Here is a 19,892-nt window from a genome sequence, read left to right as displayed (position 1 = left end):
TTTTAATAGTCAGAATTCGTTAATTAATTCCACAAATTGGAGCTTTGTAGAGCTCAGCCCCTTGCTGCTAGTAAAGTTCCTTTTCTTTCCCCTCTGGGAAGCAGCCTGTGGGGGAGGGGAGTTGGCTGCGGCGACTTGGGGAGACTCACAGTCCTGGGTGGGCTTGCAGCTGGTCCGGCTTGTCCAGACTGGTGTACGCTGTGTGTCCGGTCACTGATGTGGCCCCAGCAGTTGTTCTGTACTGTTCCCGGCTATTTACTAGCTGCTCTAGAGGACGAACTAAATCCTACACCTCACTAAGCCACCATCTTGACTCCTTCACATTCTGTATTCTTGGTTCTTTGACCTCTTCTTCCACTGAGAAGTATGATGGTCTTCATACTTTAAGACACTCACCCCTATGACCATACTCCACCTTGACATTATCAGTAACAGCAGCCCCTTCATTATCTCAATTTCAGGCTTTCCAGTTTGAAACCACCACCTCCTATCTTTCCAGGTCATTCCCTCAAGTACTTTCAAACTCCCCCTCATTCCTTTCTTGACTTTTCACTTTCCTCCTGTATTAGCTAGGGTTCTCTAGAGAAACAGAATTGACAGGGAACACTCACAAATACAAAATTTATAAAAGTGTTTCACGTGACTGTGGGAATGCAAAGTCCAAAATCTGCAGGACAGGCTGTGAAGCCAACGATTCCAATGGAGGGTCTGGACGAACTCCACAGGAGAGCCAAAGCAGGAAGAGAGCCTATTTCTTCTGAATCCTCCTTAAAAGGCTTCCAGTGATCAGAGTGAACATCACTCATTGCAGAAGACACTCCCCTTGGCTGATTACAAATGGAATCAGCTGTGGATGTAGTTGATGCGCTCATCATCTAATTCTATGAAATGTCCTCATTGCAACAGACAGGCCAGCACCTGCCCAACCAGACAAACAGGTACCACCATTTGGCCAAGTTGACACATGAACCTGACCATGACACCTCCTTACAAGCTAAAATTCCTAGGTCAAAAATATCACTACTTTTCAGATATCCTCAAATCCTTTGCTCTCCTCTCACTGTGCTGTAGTCACCTGTCAAAACTGTAAACATAGTTAAAGTGAACTCTAGCTGCACAGGTGAAAAGAGGAGAAGAAACACAAACAAGTGTGCTGACTATTCTCACTTCAAATTACTGGTCCTACTATAGAGGGTTCTTATCGTTCCACATTTCTCTGATTCTTTCATTCTTCCACTCTAAAGGACCTTGTCTTTCCTCAATCCTATACCAGCATCTCTTCTACACTTTCTACTTAGCTGAAAAATTCAAAGCAATCACTACATTTACCTTCCGACATCAAGTCCAAATTCTTGCCTTTTCTTCAGTTACTATAGATGAACTAGGTTACTAAGGTCAATCTCTCCACATATACATGAGATTCCATTCCTTCTTACCTATACAAGAATATTCTTTACAATCCTTCCCTTTCCTGAATCACTGGATTTCCACCAGATTCATCAACATATAAATATTTGTTAAAGATAACAACGAGTTCTTTTTGACACCATGTCATCCTCTAGCTACTGTTCTTTTTTTTTTTTTTGCATGGGCAGTCATCAGGAATTGAACCTGGGTCTCCGGCATGGTAGGCGAGGACTCTGCCACTGAGCCACCATGGCCTACCCCAGAAATATTCTTTTATCTTGGCTTCCAGAGGACCCCACTCTCTTGGTTTTCTTCCTTTCTCACCAGTGGCTCCTTCTCAGTATCCTTTGCTGGATCCTCTTCAGATCTTCCTGAACAATCAATACTGAGGCCTCAATCCTAGGACTGCTTCTCTTCTTTATCTATATCCACTCCCTTGGAGATCTCATAAACGTCATGGCTTTAAATAAGAACTATACATTACTGATTCTCAAATATATAAGTAGTCTTAACTCCTCCTTCAAACTCCAGACACATATATCCAACTTTCTACTCAACATCTCTATTTGGATGTATAAGTACCTCAAACTTAGCAGATCTCAAACAAATTCTTTCCCATACCTCCAAACCTGATCTTCCCACAGATTTTCTCATGTCAGAAAAGAGAAATTCCACATCCTACATCCCGTATCAGCAAATTCTGTTTACTTCATCTTCAAAATACAGCCAGATTCTGACCACTGCTATCAAGGTCCGAGACACCATCAAGTCACATGTGGACGACCACAAAAGCCTTCCAATTGGTCTCCCAGCTTCTTTCCTTGCCCTCCTGTGGTCTCAACGTAGCAGCCGTAGTCATCCCATTAAAATCCAAATCTACTCAAAATCCCCCAGTGCTAACCACATTGGTCAAATGTAAAGGCCAAAGTCTCTACCATGGCCTAGGAGCCACCATATGATGTGGCTCCATTACTTTCTTTTTCTTTACCCATAACTTCTTTGACCTCATTTCCACTACTCTCTATCTTACTCATCATCTGGCTTGAGTTGTGCCAACTTTTTTTTTCCTGTATCTTGAACATACCAGGAAAGTTAACACCTATACCTCAGGATTTCTGTAGTTGCTGCTCTCTTCATCTAAAACATCTTCCCCCAAATATTCAAATGGCTCCCTCCCTCGCTTTGTTGCTTTAGGTTTTTTACTCAGATGTTACTTTCTCAGTGAAACGTTCATTGGTCTATTTAAAATTGCACATTCCACATGTACCTACCCTGATTTATTTTAATTAATAGTTCTTTTATCAGCAACGGATTATACTAAATATTTTACTATCTTATTTTGTCTCCTCCTCCCCACCAGAGTATAAAGAGCTACAAGGGTAGAGATTTTGTCTTGCTCACTGCTGTATCCCACACCTACCATAGTGTCTAACATATGAAAGGCATTCAATAAATGTATTAACTGAGTGAATGAATGAATATGAATGGTTAGATTTGAGATGAGATTTTATGATCCTAGGAAATGTGGCTCCAGCTTCATATAATACACACATTTTGAACTACAGTTTTCTTCACCTAAACAGAAGTCATAGATAAAAGATGGCAAAACAGATTTAAGGTTTCTGTTGTTGCCGTTTGATAGTTGTTTTTAATGTGGATCTAAAGACAAAAATTATTGAAAATGAACACAAGTATCAATACTGAATTGAAAATTACTAGCAGAAACGATTATGACTGGCTTGGGAAAAATTATGCTGCAGAAGGATAATAGGTTTAAAAGATAATAGACTTAAATGGTAGAATAATTATGAGTGATTATTAAATATATATATCGAAGATAACATCATAGATTGTGCTTAGTTTGCTTGGTTTAACTGATATCCTAAATATGTATAAAAGTAGTTCCAAATATATTTTCAATGACCCAAACAGAAAGGTTAGCTCCCAATGTGGAGCCCAAAGCCTAATACTCTATTTGCTAATATGGAAAGTCTATAGAATCTGCTTGCAAAGAGGGGTAATGAGACTCGGTAGCAGCCAGGACAACTTTTCATGACTGAAAGCTGGATTCCAGCTCCCTCTGTAAGGTGAATGAGGGGGTCTGAGTACCATCTTTGGATCTCTGACTTTTTATATATAACACTGGTTGTATGAATGTTCATTAAGACAGACTTATCTATGATATATCATGAGAAAGGGAAGGACACTTCTAAACTATGATTTTAAGAAATTATTCCTTGATGCACATGGGAAATGAATTCCTCCTTAGCTATGAGAGCTATGCTGTATCAGGTTTTTTTCTTTAAACAAGAAAAAAAAAAAACTTTTTAAGAAAATAGTTTTTATATAATACTAAATACAAACCTTATATGGTGAAGGTTCAATTCTTTCCCCAAATAATACCTGACCAAGATTTTCAGATGGGCGTTTTCCTTCTGGTGCTTGGCAAAAATCAAACCTGGGGGGAAGAGGGGTAGAGTATTTAACTTTTTAAACATAAAAGGCAACAATGAAACACCAAACATCTAGTCAATGTTTTAGGCACCTTATATACTGATTATTCCAGCAACAATAAAAATAATAAATATTCCATATTCCAAGTTCCATATACCCTATATATCCAAAGCAAAACATCTGAGGACAGGCCACAGTGGCTCAGCAAGCACTTTTCACCTCCCAGACCTGGGTTTGATTCCTGGTGTCTACCCATGCAAAAACAAAAAACAAAAAACAAAACAAACAAAACACCTGAAAACAATGCCATGGAAGAGTTTGACTTCTAAGTAATTCTCATTATTAAAATGTAAATTACAGGATTTTAAAAACTGACAAATCATAATTTATTTTTGTTCATGACCATGAGAAAATGATATCTTTGTCTTCAAGGAAATTTTAACATATTTCCTTTTGCTATAACTATACTTATTATCAAATCCTTACTTTTAAATGGTATCTTAGGCAGATCTGTCAAGTTTACCTGGTATTCTACATCATCCTGGATATACTAGACAATATATCTCTGTAGGAAAAGCATAGCTAGACAGACCCCATGAGAAAAGAACTTTTGAGGAAGTTGTAGAGAAGCCATTTTCAGTTAGTTACAAGTTTCTCTCTATATTATAATTATTTTGTATCATTAACAAAATTTTAATAAGATTCTGATCAAACATTACAGCCTAAATTCAGCTTTCCTATAGAAAATTCAAAGATAATTCTGTACTCACTCTGTGATAACATGGGTATCTGAGGCCAGTACAGTGGCAGCAACAAGTAGTGGAATTCCAAGAGAAAATGAGTATCATATGATAAAAACTGTGACTGAGAAAACCCTAAATGAAGATTCTCCATTTACTGGATGGAAAAGGTTCACTGAGTTTTCCTAAGACTATCCCCAAAGATTTAAGCACAAAGATGTTTATTTAACAATTAACAAAAACCAACACTAAAAGAGCATTTACATCAAGATGGAAGAGTAAGACGCTTCAGCTCTCCATCCCCACGCAGAATCTTTCAACAATCGGCAAATACTGACAAAAAGATCTTTCTAAGGATGAGATGGTCCATATTTTAAAGCTTCAACTTCTGTGTGAGACTAAAGGAAGAGATGCTTATTTGCTGCAAAATTTATATTTTGGGTAGTGCATTTCCTAATCTAACTTGTATGGTCAGTTTAGTTGAAAACCATAAGTCCAGGGAATCTTGAATACAGCATGAGATTTTGTTGGTTTGTCCGGGTTAGTGTATGCCCTGATAAATGCCAGAGTGATTTGGACAGTAAATAAAGAAGTATTTGCAAAGTCCCCTTGGGTGAATGGGGAGAAAGAAGGAAATATTCAACTTCACCATTTGGAGAATTTCTGATATTTTCACAAGCAGTGGGGACAACCAAATCAAAAGTCTGAGCCCTCAATCTTGGGGTTCGCCCCTATGAAACTTATTTCTACAAAGGATAGGCTAAGCCTACTTAAAATTAGTCCTAAGAGTCACCCCCAGAGAAACTCTCTTGTTGCTCAGATGTGGCCTATCTCTCTCTAAGCTGACATGACAAGTGAACTCACTGCCCTCCCCCACTACATGGGACATGACTCCCAGGGTGTAAATCTCCCTGGCAACATGGGACAGAAATCCTGAGATGAGCCATTATCTGGTATCAGGGGATTGAGAAAACCTTCTTGACCAAAAGGGGAAGAGAAAAACGAGAAAAAAATAAAGTGTCAGTGGCTGAGAGATTTCAAAGTGTCAAGAGGTTATCAAGGTGGGTATTCTTACACATTATATAGATATCCCCTTTTAGTTTATGGTGTATTGGAGTGTTAGAGGGAAGTACCTGAAACTGTAGAGCTGTGTTCCAGTAGCCTTGTTTACTCTTATACAGTAGCCTTCTTGTATAAGAAACCAACTGTATAATGGTAAAGCTTTTACAGTGTGACTGTGTGATTGTAAAAACCTTGTATCTGATGCTCTTCTTATCTAGGGTATGGACAGATGGGTAAAACATATGGATAAAAAATAAATAACAGAGGGAACAAAGGTTAAAATAAATTGAGTAGATGGAAATACTTGCAGTCAATGAGAGGGAGGGGTAAAGGGTATGGTATGTATGAGCTTTTTCTTTTTTCTTTATTTCTTTTTCTGGAGTGATGAAAATATTCAAAAAGTGACCATGGTGATGAATACACAACTATGTGATGATAGTGTGAGCCACTGATTGTACATTATGTATGGAATATTTGTATGTTAAGAATGCTTATATGTTTGTATATTAAGTTTTATCAATACAAAATATTAAAAAGAAAAAAAGAATGATCTTTCTAAAATCTCCAGAAAGACTTAAGAACCGCAATAACAAGACAAGTGCTATACCAAGAAAAAGATCATTTAGTAGTAGGATTTTATGACGTCTGGTTGTGCCCCTCTCCCATACGCTTATGAATCTGGCATGGAGCATACACTCCCATGTTCCAGTTCTGGAGAGAACAGAGTGACATTTGTGCACATACCAGAAGCATGCACATCTGGCTCAATCTCTCAGGTGACGGCCTGAAGGACTTGCTATTGGAGAATTTGTCCTGTATATAGAAGGAGCTTACTGAACACCCCTACAGAATACTGTAGGAAGGAGTCAAGTGGTTGCCTGTACCAAGGGACTGCTGGCTGCAGGACAAACAATGCAGTGAACAGGACTGTGATGAAACTGTTTCCTGTGTAAGAAAGGACATTCATATCTGTGTAAACAGGGGTATTCCTATGGCTATTTGCATATACCCAACAGAGGCATGAACAAAAAGGACCAGGGAGGTCCCTACTCCTTGTCCTGGAGTTATTCTATAAATCCATTGTATAAATATGCCCTGAAGGAGAGCAATTTCACAAGCCAAACTACAAAGTCTGGGAACAGTGGTCTCTTTTTTAGCAGGTTCCTTTTTTTAACTGCTAGTATTCAAGGAAAGCGCTACCATAACACTAGCTGTATACAAGCCTAAGGAACAGATGCTTCGGAGTCTTAATTCCAGAGATAACATACTAAAACATCAAAAGGTTACAAAACATACAAAGAAATAGGAAGTGATAGCCCAGGCAAACAAGGAGATTAAGCAATTAGAAACCATCCACAAGGAGGACAAGATCTGGGATCTAGTCAGAAAAAAGGCTTGTAAATGTGCTCAAAAAGCTAAAGGAAAGCATGGACAAAGAACTAAAAGAAAACAGAAAAACAACAAATGAACACAAACAGAGTATCAATATAGAGATGAAAATTATGAAAGGGAACTAAACAGACCTGAAGATGACAGTAACAGAAATGAAAAATTCCCTGGGAGAGTTCAAGAGCAGACTGGAGCTGGCAGAAGAAAGAATCAGTGAACCTGAAGATAAGACAAATGAAGTCATCAAGTCTCAGCAGAAATAGGAAAAAATGAAGAAAAGGAAACAGAGACTGAGTAACGAGTGGGACAACAGCAAGCATACCAATATACACATTGTGGGGATCCCAAAAGGAGAAGAGAGAAAGGGACAAAGAGAATTATGAAGGAAATAATAGCTCAAAACTTCTCAAAGTTAATGAAAGACATGAATATTCACATTCAAGATGCTCTAATGAACTCTGATTCAAATAGACCCATAACATACAATTTTATAATCAAACTGTCAAAATGCCAAAGATAAAAAGAATTCTGAGAGAGCCAGAAGAGATAAGCAATGTGTCACCTACAAGAGAATATAATATAAGTAAGATTAAGTGCTAATTTCTCATTAGAAATCATAGAGGCAAGGAAGCAGTGGGAAGGCATATTTAAAGAACTGAAGGCAAAATTTATCACCCAAGATTTCTGTATCTAGCAAAACTGACCTTCAAAAAATGAGGGAGGATTAAGACAGTCTCAGATAAACAAAAGCTGAGGGACTTTACGACTATCAGATTGGTCCTACAAGAAATGCTAAAGAAGTTCTGCAGTTTGAAAGGAGGTAAAATGTATCCTCTTAAGAAATGTTTTCAGCTTCTGAACATTTTTAAAATGCACACAAATTTACCTGTAACTGTGGAAAAAAAGTTCTAAATGTACCAAGTTCTGATAAATCACATGAAATTTCATATAAAAATCAAGCTGAAAACTTACGCTGTATATTCATAAGGAAGAACAGATTCCACTGAGTCAAGCCTGTTCACAAACAGTTCTATTTCAGCCTGAAAATGAGAAAACACATAATTAGAATATAAACAATGTAAGTCAAGGTAAGTCAGGTTTTAATTGAAAAAGAATTTGGCATGTTTGAAATGTGAAATTTCAAAATGAGAAAACACAAAATTAGAATATAAATAATGTAAGTCAAGATAAGTCAGGTTTGAATTGAAAAAGAATTTGACACATTTGAAATGTGAAATTTCAAAACATCTGTGCTTGTCTGAAATTGTTATGCACCCCAGAAAAGCCATGTTTTCTTTCCTAATCCTATTTTGTGGAGGCAAATCTATTGTTTAGGGTGGAATTTTCATTGAATTGGTTCCATGGAGACTGGACAACCCAGTTGTGGCTGTGACCTTTTGATTAGATGGAGATGCGACTATGCCCATTCAAGGTGGGTCTTGATTAGTTTACTTCAGTAAACATTTTGGGGGAAACATTTTGGGGGAAACATTTTGGGGGAAGCTTAGATGCCTGAGAACAGTTGTTTCAGAGCCAAGAGAGATGCAGACATCTACAGATGCTTGGAGCGCTTACAGAGAGAGAGAAAGAAAGATGTCATGTGCCTTCCCATGAGATGCTAAGAAAGCCAGAACCCTGAATTGTATCCTGGAGGAGTTATGTGATGGACCACAGATGCTTAGAAAGGAAACCAGTGAAAACAGAAGCCGGAAGCAATGGAACCAGGAACAACGACCAGCAGATGCCAGCCCCATGCCTTCCTATGTGAGAGACGTCAGCCTTTCTTGAGTCAAGGCTGTCTCTGGATGCCTTAATTTGGATATTTTTATGGCCTTAGAACTTTAAACTTGTAACTCAGTAAATTCTCTTAATAAAAGTTGTTCAATTTCTGGTATATTGTATTCTAGCAGCATTAGCAAACCAAAACAACATTCAACCCAGTTTTAACTCAGTTTTAACAATACAAATCATACTAAAATAACTTTCAACTGCAAATGTTTCCAATACTTTTAAATGCTTTTTTTAAGCTCTAAATTTCTAAAAAATTAAACTATCTTTACTAAAAGCATTAATCATATCAATATGTTTTTTAAAATCTAGTTTCCAAATTCAATGTTTCATTCTGAAATAAAAAAATATTTCTTATTTTTAAACACATTTTTTAAACATTCTCACAGCACCCAAAAAAATGCTGTCAAGTTGGTAAGAAATTTCTGTAACTACTATACCAAATACACAATCTCATGCCCATGGCCACTCTTAAGCAGAAAGGAGATATATAATGACATATTCTAACTCTGGAGAATTCTTTGATTAATCTGATCAATTTGAGAATGTTGAACTAAGATATATTAACAGTGAAGAAGTTCACAATGATCAGATACAGTTCAACAATGGAGGAAAAGGAGAAAAGCTGTATCAACTTCCCAATAAATACTGGCCAATCTTCATTTCTATTATTGTGGTCTTTGGCTCTGTTTGGTTTCTTTTCATAATTTCCATCTCTATATTGATATTCTGCCTGTGTCCATGTTTCATTTTCCTGTTATCATTTAGCTCTTTGTCTAAGATGTCCTTATCTCTTTGAGTATATTTATGATCATATTAAAATTTGTCTGGATTGTCCCAGGTCTTATCTTCCTGGTGGATGTTTCTAATGGTTTAATCTTCTCCTCTGCCTGGAACATCACTTTCCATTTCATTGTATGTTTTGAAATATACTTTTGTTAAGCCTAGACAGTTGAAGTTTTAGTAATAATTGCTCGGATTAAGACTTTGAGGTGTCATTTGTTAGGCTTATACCCAGCTAGAGTTATGATCGAGTTTTCTTTGAATGCCAGGAGCTAACAATAACAAAAAGAAGCAAAAAAAAAAAGAAAGCATCTTTCCTAGTCTTTGTAGACTGAACTGCAAGTGCTCTCTCCAGAGCATATCCATATAATGTGTTGTATGAGAGGAGTTACAGGCCAAAGCTTAGGGTCCTCTCTGGTTCTTTCTGCACATGCATGTGTCTTGTCTTAGACACGTATAAACGGCCCCAGTAATTCTCTCATTTACCCAGTTAAAATGTCCCCACTTCCCTAGGAAAGTTGTGTCACAGTCCTGGTCATTGAACTGTATAATCTTTTGCCAGCAATTTGTTGCTCCAGACAGCACAACTTCACTGCTCTCCAAAAGCATTCTGTAGGAAAGTTCTCTGAGATGCCTTCTATACACAGGATAAATTCTGGGAATGGAGTGCCTCAGGCCACCAAAAGACAGTCAGAGACAGGGCCACTCTGCTCTCTCTGGAACCAAGAGCCAGAGATCCATTAGGTGCTCACTCTGTTAATGCTGTTTAAGCCCTGAAGCATCTTACTCTGCCATTTTGATTTTCTTGCTATTCTCCATACATTTCTTAAAAGGTATGTCATCAAGAATTAAAGGCAGAATTCAAAGCTTAGACATCAAAAGTTTATATGACTATAGAATACCATTGTTACTTTTCATCAGCATTTTTGGCCATAAACATAAATCTTTCAATGATGATCGATCCCTTTCCTATGCTCTATAACTAATGGCTTAGAGCACCTCATCTAGAATAAGATATTGACTAGTTTTCTTTAAATATACTTTTCTGATTTGTCTATGACAACATTTATTTACTACTTTTTGTGCTTACATATAATTGCAAGAGAACTTCTGGAAATACATTCCCCATTAGCTTTGCATTAGATTACATACAGGAGTTTAATACTATTAGCAAACTAAATTATTCCATGTGCATTCTCTTTGCTAAATTTAAAAGCTAGTTTAATAGCCAAAGATGGAAACAACCTGAGTGTCCATCAACTGATGAATGGATAAGCAAAATGTGATTTGTACACACAATGGAATATTATTTAGTTGTGAAGAAGAATGGAGGTCTGATACATGCTACAACATGTATGAACCTTGAAAATATGCTAAGTCATATAAGCCAGACACAAAAAGACAAATACTGGATGAATCCACTTACATGAACTACCCAGACTAGGCAAATTCATAGTGACGGAAAGTAAATTAGAAATTACCAGGGGCTAGGAGATGGGGAACTGGGAACTAATGGTCAATGGTACAGTCTCTGTTTAGGGTAATGAAAAACTTTGGGAATACTGGTGATAGTTGTACCACATTGTGAATGCAAAATGCCACTTAAGTGTATACTCAAAATGGCTAAAATGGCAGATATTATGTTATATACATATATATTACCACAATAAAATTAAAATAAAACAAAACAAAAACAAACTGGTATCAAGAATTGGTCACAGAAGGGGAAAGATTCAACTTCCCCAAGTGGAGAATTCTTGATATTCTCACAAGCAGTGGGGACAACCAAAGCAATAGGCTGAGCCCGCAATCTTGGGGTTTGTTCATATGAAACTTAACCCCGCAAAGGATAGGCTATGCCTACTTAGAATTAGGCCTAAGAGTCACCCCCAAGAGAACCTCTTTTGTTGCTCACCTGTGGCCGCTCTCTCTCAGCCAACATGACAAGCAAACTCACTGCCTTCCCCCTCTCTACATGGGACATGACTCCTAGGGGTGTGGACCTTCCTGGCAACGTGGGACAGAAATCCTAGAATGATCTGGAACTCAGCACTAAGAGATTGAGAAAACCCTCTCTACCAAAAAGGGGAAGAGAGAAATGAGACAAAATAAAGTGTCAATGGCTGAGAGATTCCAAACAGGGTCGAGAGGTTATCCTGGAGGTTATTTTTACGCATTAAATAGACATCACCTTTTTAGTTAAGGCGTAACAGAGAGGTTGGAGGGAACTGCCTGAAAATACAGAGCTGTGTTCCAGTAGCCAGGTTTCTTAAAGATGATTGTATAATGATACAGCTTTCACAATGTGACTGTGTGATTGTGAAAACCTTGTGTATGATGCTTCTTTTATCTACCTCATGGACAGATGTGTAAAACATATGGATTAAAAATAAATAAACAATAGGGGGAACAAATGTTAAAATAAATTTAGTAGATTGAAATGCCAGTGATCAATGAATGCAAGGGGTATGGTATGTTTGAATTTTTTTTCTGTTTTCTTTTTATTTCTTTTTCTGAATTGATGCAAATGTTCTAAGAAATGATCGTGATGATGAATATACAACTATATGATAAAAAAAGAATGTTCATATTGTATGTTGATTAGTTTTATTAATAAAATTTTTTTTAAAAAAAAATTGGTCATGGAAGTCTCCATTTTTACCATTCTCCACTGATTTAATCTATCCCTTTTCCTATGGGTGCCCTTACTAAGCTAGCTCACATCATTTCCTTTAAATTCAAGTTTAACCTTTAAAAAAACAACTTTTTGCCAAAACTTTAGAAGTCAAATTTAGTGGCTCCCTCGACTACCCTAAGTCTTTGAATAACTTTAGAAGCCAGGAAATCTCCTCTTATAATAATTGTTACTCCACTGTTTGTAAAACTTATTATCATAATAACCTATTATTACCACACTTACACTATTTTAGTCTATAGCCCAAATTTCCATACACTCTTTCTCTGCCCATTCTTTCATTTGTACATTATTTTTTTTACCCATTTTGCACTTGGCATTTTTTCTTATATCAAATCCCCATTAACTTTACCTTATCTGTCAATTTTTTCTGCTCTGAAGCAGCATCAAATTCTATTCCTATTAACAAACGTGTCAATGCTACCTATCAGGCTTGTGCTTTAGCTTTGCTTTGTGATATATAAGAATGTCTACAATTCCTGAAAAATTAAGAGTGAAAAAGTGTCAGAAGAGTCAAGAAAAGGAAAGCAAAGGAATGACTGTGGCAGAAATAAAAAATGATGGTGTTAATAGTTGAGTTTACTCACAGATCTTGTTTCAGCTGGTCAGTTTTTGAACTTGTTTCCTTGTCTTAAAATGAAGCAAGTAATACCTAGCTCACAAGGTTATTATGAGAATTTTGCTTGATAATCATCATCTTCCCCCTCCCTAGACTAGTAGCCAAGAATAAAGTTAACAAGTAGGCATAAACAGCAGATTGGAAGGCTTACTGTCTTAATGTCCTAAAACACTGGTATAGCATACTTCCACTGCTCTTGATGAGAGAGGGCATTCCCATTTCCCACAGAAACCTTCAAGTAAACTCAACTATTAACACCATCATTTTTAATTTTTGCCACAGTCATTCCTTTGCTTTCCTTTTCTTGACTCTTCTGACACTTTTTCACTCTTAATTTTTCAGGAAGGCTAGTCTAATATAGATACCATACCACTAAATTATAGACCTTTCCTGCTGCTCAGTAAACATACTTTGTGTATTTATTTCATCTTGGTTATTTCTGTAGCACTTTCATTAATTCTTCCCTTTTTAAATAATAAGAATCTGAACATTTAAGAACTAGTGTTGGGGCCTAGATGATAAGCTCTTATAGCAGCCACATTTATTCCTAAGTTTTAAGTGTTATTTCTAAATTCTGAGATGATGTGCTGTATGTGTATGACCCAAGATTTCCCCGGAACTCTAGGTACCTGTGTAACACCCGAGACTCAGCATTGGAGTTCTACAGCTCTGAAAGTCAGCATTGCTACATACAACAAGGGTCAAAAAAACTGAAAAAGAGGAACAAGACAAGGATGTCCACTATCACCACTATTATTCAACATTGTGTTGGAGGTTCTAGCCAGAGCAATTAGACAAGAAAAAGAAATACAAGGCATCAAAATTGGAAAGGAAGAAGTAAAACTATCACTGTTTGCAGATGATATGATACTATACATCGAAAACCTGGAAAAATCCACAACAAAACTACTAGAGCTAATAAATGAGTACAGCAAAGTAGCAGGTTACAAGATTAACATTCAAAAATCTGGAGCATTTCTATACACTAGTAATGAACAAGCTGAGGGGGAAATCAAGAAACGAATCCCATTTACAATTGCAACTAAAAGAATAAAATACCTAGGAATAAATTTAACTAAAGAGACAAAAAACCTATATAAAGAAAACTACAAAAAACTGCTAAAAGAAATCACAGAAGACCTAAATAGATGGAAGGGCATACCATGTTCATGGATTGGAAGACTAAACATAGTTAAGATGTCAATCCTACCTAAATTGATCTACAGCTTCAGTGCAATATCAATCAAAATTCCAACAACTTATTTTTCAGAAATAGAAAAACCAATAAGCAAATTTATCTGGAAGGGCAGGGTGCCCCGAATTGCTAAAAACATCTTGAGGAAAAAAAACGAAGCTGGAGGTCTCGCGCTGCCGGACTTTAAGGCATATTATGAAGCCACAGTGGTCAAAACAGCATGGTATTGGCATAAAGATAGATATATAGACCAATGGAATCGAATAGAGTGCTCAGATATAGACCCTCTCATCTATGGACATTTGATCTTTGATAAGGCAGTCAAGCCAACTCACCTGGGACAGAGCAGTCTCTTCAATAAATGGTGCCTAGAGAACTGGATATCCATATGCAAAAGAATGAAAGAAGACCCATCTCTCACACCCGATACAAAAGTTAACTCAAAATGGATCAAAGATCTAAACATTAGGTCTAAGACCATAAAACAGTTAGAGGAAAATGTTGGGAGATATCTTATGGATCTTACAACTGGAGGCGGTTTTATGGACCTTAAACCTAAAGCAAGAGCACTGAAGAAGGAAATAAATAAATGGGAACTCCTCAAAATTAAACACTTTTGTGCATCAAAGAACTTCATCAAGAAAGTAGAAAGACAGCCTTCACAATGGGAGACAATATTTGGAAATGATATATCAGATAAAGGTCTAGTATCCAGAATTTATAAAGAGATTGTTCATCTCAACAACAAAAAGACAGCCAACCCAAACGTAGGGAGATATCTTATGAAACTTACAATTGGAGGCGGTTTTATGGACCTTAAACCTAAAGCAAGAGCACTGAAGAAGGAAATAAATAAATGGGAGCTCCCCAAAATTAAACACTTTTGTGCATCAAAGAACTTCATCAAGAAAGTAGAAAGACAGCCTACACAATGGGAGATAATATTTGGAAATGACATATCAGATAAAGGTCTAGTATCCAGAATTTATAAAGAGATTGTTCAACTCAACAACAAAAAGACAGCCAACCCAATTACAAAATGGGAAAAAGACTTGAACAGACACCTACCAGAAGAGGAAATACAAATGGCCAAAAGGCACATGAAGAGATGCTCAATGTCCCTGGCCATTAGAGAAATGCAAATCAAAACCACAATGAGATATCATCTCACACCCACCAGAATGGCCATTATCAACAAAACACAAAATGACAAGTGCTGGAGAGGATGCGGAGAAAGAGGCACACTTATGCACTGTTGGTGGGAATGTCAAATGGTGCAACCACTGTGGAAGGCAGTTTGGCGGTTCCTCAAAAAGCTGAATATAGAATTGCCACACGACCCAGCAATACCATTGCTGGGTATCTACTCAAAGGACTTAAGAGCAAAGACACAAACGGACATTTGCACACCAATGTTTATAGCAGCGTTATTTACAGTTGCAAAGAGATGGAAACAGCCAAAATGTCCATCAACAGAGGAATGGCTAAACAAACTGTGGTATATACATACGATGGAATATTATGCAGCTTTAAGACAGGATAAACTTATGAACCATGTAATAACATGGATGGACCTAGAGAACATTATGCTGAGTGAGTCCAGCCAAAAACTAAAGGACAAATACTGTATGGTCCCACTGATGTGAACGGACATTCGAGAATAAACTTGGAATATGTCATTGGTAACAGAGTCCAGCAGGAGTTAGAAACAGGGTAAGATAATGGGTAATTGGAGCTGAAGGGATACAGACTGTGCAACAGGACTAGATGCAAAAACTCAAAAATGGACAGCACAATAATACCTAATTGTAAAGTAATCATGTTAAAACACTGAATGAAGCTGCATCTGAGCTATAGGGTTTTTTTGTTCGTTTGTTTGTTTTTTACTATTATTATTACTTTTATTTCTTTTCTCTATATTAACATTCTGTATCTTTTTCTGTTGTGTTGCTAGTTCTTCTAAACCGATGCAAATGTACTAAGAAACGATGATCATGCATCTATGTGATGATGTTAAGAATTACTGATTGCATATGTAGAATAGTATGATTTCTAAATGTTGGGTAAATTTCTTTTTTTCCGTTAATTAATAAAAAAAAACTGAAAAAGAGATCAGCATTCAATTAGAGATAAGAACAAAGCTAACCTGCGTGGGAGTAAGTTATATAAGAATACAGGGTAAAAGATGAACGTTTGTATTTTAGAACTACACCTACTATATGAGACCAAAGAAAGAGAGCTTTACTTTGTCCAAAGCCTAAATTTTTTGTGGCAGACAATCTAACTCACCAGTCTGGATGGTTCATTTAAACAACCCAAATACATGGAGATCAGAATAGGAATGAGGGTTTGTAAAGCAGTATAGCTTAATGTAATATCTGGATACATTCCTGAGTATGTTGGGCAGATAAATAAAGTATTGGCAAAGTCCCTTAAAGGATTGGAGAAAAAAAATAAAGAACTATTAAATTCTCCCACCTGGGAACCCCCTGATACTCTCTCAAACACTAGGGACTCCCAAATTAATAGGGCAAACCCTAGATCTTGAGGCTGTTCTTATGAAATTTATTCCTATAATGGAGAAGCTAAGCCTACCCACAGTTATGCCTAAGAGTTACTTTCAGAGAATCTATTTTGTTACTCAGACATGGCCTCTCTGTAAACGCAACTCTGCAAGGAAAATTGTTACCCGCCCTGGTAAGTGGGACATGACTCCCAGGGATGAGCCTGGCCACGGCACCCTGGGATTGACAATGTCTTCCAGACCAAAAAGAGAAAAACAAATGTAACAAAATAAAGTATCAGTGGGTAAGAGAGTTCAAATAGAGTGGAGAGGCCAGCTAGTCTTTAGGCAAGCTTCAGCTAGGTATTGCTAATGCCAGCGATTTGCCAACCCCCAACTAACAATATTCCTGTTAACCCTAAAGAACATCCAGGGCACTACCTGAGAGCCTACAAAAGTTGCATGTGTTAAATTTATTTTTCAGAAACCTAAAACCTTCAGATGATTCCTAGGCCAGATAACTCCTGAAACTCAGGGATGCCAGTCTCTCCAAGAACATCAATCAATTCCATCCCCCATCCTATACTGCTAACACCCCTTTTCAACATGAAAAAAGTCAGAGTGGGCATAGACTAAATATCCCTAAAGATTGGGAGAAGGGTCAAAGGAGAAGAAGGAGTTACAACAGATAAGATAGGATTTAACAAATGAGTATAACTATTGAGTCATTATGTTGATATTTCTTCCTAATCTCCAGTGTCTTGGAGCAGCTAGAAGGAAAACATGAAATTGTGGAACTGTAACCCATACCAAATTTTGAAATCTGTTCTATATCTACTTGTTAAAAGGATACTTTTGTTTTTTTGTATATATGTCATATCTCACAATAAAAATTTTTTAAAATAAGAACTAGTGTTTCAAAACATGCTAAAGAATGTGAGGTAATTTAAAACAAAGTCTCCTTTAACATGGAATGGAGTCATTTATAGTATGTCTATATATGTGCCACATATACAATACTCAATTTCAAATATGGACCCTTATAATGACATAAGGAAATTTCAAAAGTGCTATATAGGATAATGAGATTCTTGCAATATAGCAGAAGAGCAAATGGTAAAACTAAGACAGGAGAAAGGAAATGAGACTGCTAGAGAGTTTACATGGTTTCATAAAGGGCTTCAAAGCTGAACCATTTAAAAATATGCAACAAATGTCATTACATTCATCCCCCAAATATATATATATATATATATATACACACACACACACACACACACACACACACACACACACACACACACACACACACAGATAAAACAAATATGGTAAAATATAAACAACTCTTGACTCTAGGTAGTCTAGGCTGGTATATATTATTTTACCACTCTTTCAACTTTTTTGAATTTTGAAAACTGTCATAATTAAAAGTTGAAAAAAGAAAAGGCTTTAAGATTAAGTGCAGACCTTAGTCTTATTAGGAACTGGTGGAAGCCAAATCTAAGCAGAAGGAAATGAAGATAAAAGAGCAAAATTTAGGGTGGAAAGATGTTCTAAAAGTTGAAAAGACGACTTCAAAAGATTTATCAAATGGGGGAAAATATAAAACAGAATTTGCAATTTATGTGAAAACCAAAGAACAGTCACAAGAAAAATTTCTAAAGAACCATGAGAAATCATTCAATCAACATAGTTGCTTAATGTTCGCAAATGTCTTATACTAGACATTATGGATGATATTATATTAAAAAAAATACATACCCTTACTTTCAAAGAAATTAAAACCTAAATGGGGAGACAACACACACATTCAAGAAAGTAAAAGAAAAAAATGACAGTGCTATTTAAAAAATTCTTGGGGTAGTTATACTGAACCTCTGCGGGATTTTATCATTAAAAAAGCATGTACAATAATAAAATAAACAATACTCTTCATTTAAAAAAACTGTGTGCTACAAAAGGCAACATTTGATTAATTTTAAGGTCCTTCCCACACTAAATGTCTTCTTTATTTACCATTCAAAATCAATTATGTCCACCTCCTTCTGGAAGTTTTCCTATATAGAGACAGACAAATCCAAAATATCACTGCCATGACTAGAAAGAGCCTTAAAGTTTACTTACTTCACATTTCCACTTTCAAACTATCCTAAGCTGGGTTATTATGAGTGTGAAATGTTTTGGTAACATTTAAGTTCAACATTTTAAAGAAGCTGCAGTATCCTAAATCATGCAGACAGCAAGATGGATTAAGCAAGTTTTATGGAAAGGGTTTAATTTAGATTCCATCGTTTCCCTTCTAAATCCTTCTACTCCTTTTTACTTCTAGTCCTACTCTGCCCATTCTACATCTGATCCCAACTCTGGTCAGAACCATTTTATTTCCTTAGTGCACATGGGCCATGCCACAGGATGAGATTTCTATCTCCTTGTTCCTTTGTCTCTGCTTTTATTTTTCCTTACCCAACTGCCATCACAACTGCCACACCCCACACCTTCAAGGGGACTTAAGATATAAAGAAACTTCAGTGAAGAAATATGACTTTGTACAAAGAACCAAGGCAAATGACTAGCCACAAAAGGGTTTGAGATAATGAGGCAAGGTCATAGAGAAATCCACACTGGGAAAAATTCCAAAGAAGGGAAGTCTTAACTCAGAATAAAAAATACCAGCAAGAATGCTGGAATTCACAGATGGATGTTTATGAGCTTTGAGTTATCTGACCAACAATACCCAGAAGGTGGTCTCTTAAATACTTACGGTTTTTCACCTCCCCACTGAAAATTAAAGCCTCAATTTTGGACTGCATAAAAGAAAGAAATACAAAATCTGACAACTTAAAAATTAATTACAAGCTTTTTCTTGATTACTACCTTAATTGTGGAAGTCCAGGATTACAAGCAGTCAAGGACCTCAAGGGGGAAGAGAAGAGGTAGAAGAGGGCTTGGAATGGAAAATACAGCGGGATAAAAATGTAGTTAAAAGCCTAGACTTTGGAGTTCTGGGTTTGCATCCTACCTTTACTACATGACAGCTATGTAGGCTTGAGAATTACTCAATCTTACTGGCCTTCAGTTTCCCCAGCTTAAAAGCACATGTCAACTAAGAAGAGTAACTAAAATAATATATACCTAGCACAAACAATGCACACAAATTGTAACCTTTACCATTTTTATTAGCAAAGGGTATAACTAAGTTTGAAAGGTGAGAATAAGAGCAAAGGAAAAATATAACACAAATTTCCTCCCAGTCTTTC

The 19,892-nt window shown here is 36.6% G+C and overlaps 1 protein-coding gene and 1 long non-coding RNA gene across 2 annotated transcripts in view; one reads left to right on the top strand and one right to left on the bottom strand.

Annotated features, from left to right (window-relative positions):
* The window catches only part of LOC143681507 (uncharacterized), a 127,038-nt gene that overhangs the window by 63,559 nt on the left and 43,587 nt on the right, over positions 1-19,892 (top strand). The window lies entirely within an intron of this gene.
* The window catches only part of TM9SF2 (transmembrane 9 superfamily member 2), a 98,275-nt gene that overhangs the window by 73,682 nt on the left and 4,701 nt on the right, over positions 1-19,892 (bottom strand). The window contains exons 2-3 of the mRNA XM_077158585.1: positions 8,025-8,092; positions 3,772-3,865 (exon numbers count right to left, since the gene is read on the bottom strand). Coding sequence (XP_077014700.1) covers positions 3,772-3,865; positions 8,025-8,092 — 162 coding nt within the window. The remainder of the gene's footprint in view (positions 1-3,771; positions 3,866-8,024; positions 8,093-19,892) is intronic.

The sequence above is a fragment of the Tamandua tetradactyla genome, chromosome 4 (assembly GCF_023851605.1).
Source record: "Tamandua tetradactyla isolate mTamTet1 chromosome 4, mTamTet1.pri, whole genome shotgun sequence".
NCBI lineage: Eukaryota > Metazoa > Chordata > Mammalia > Pilosa > Myrmecophagidae > Tamandua > Tamandua tetradactyla.
Note: the sequence above shows the minus strand (reverse complement) of the source record. Positions and strands in the feature narration are given on the sequence as shown.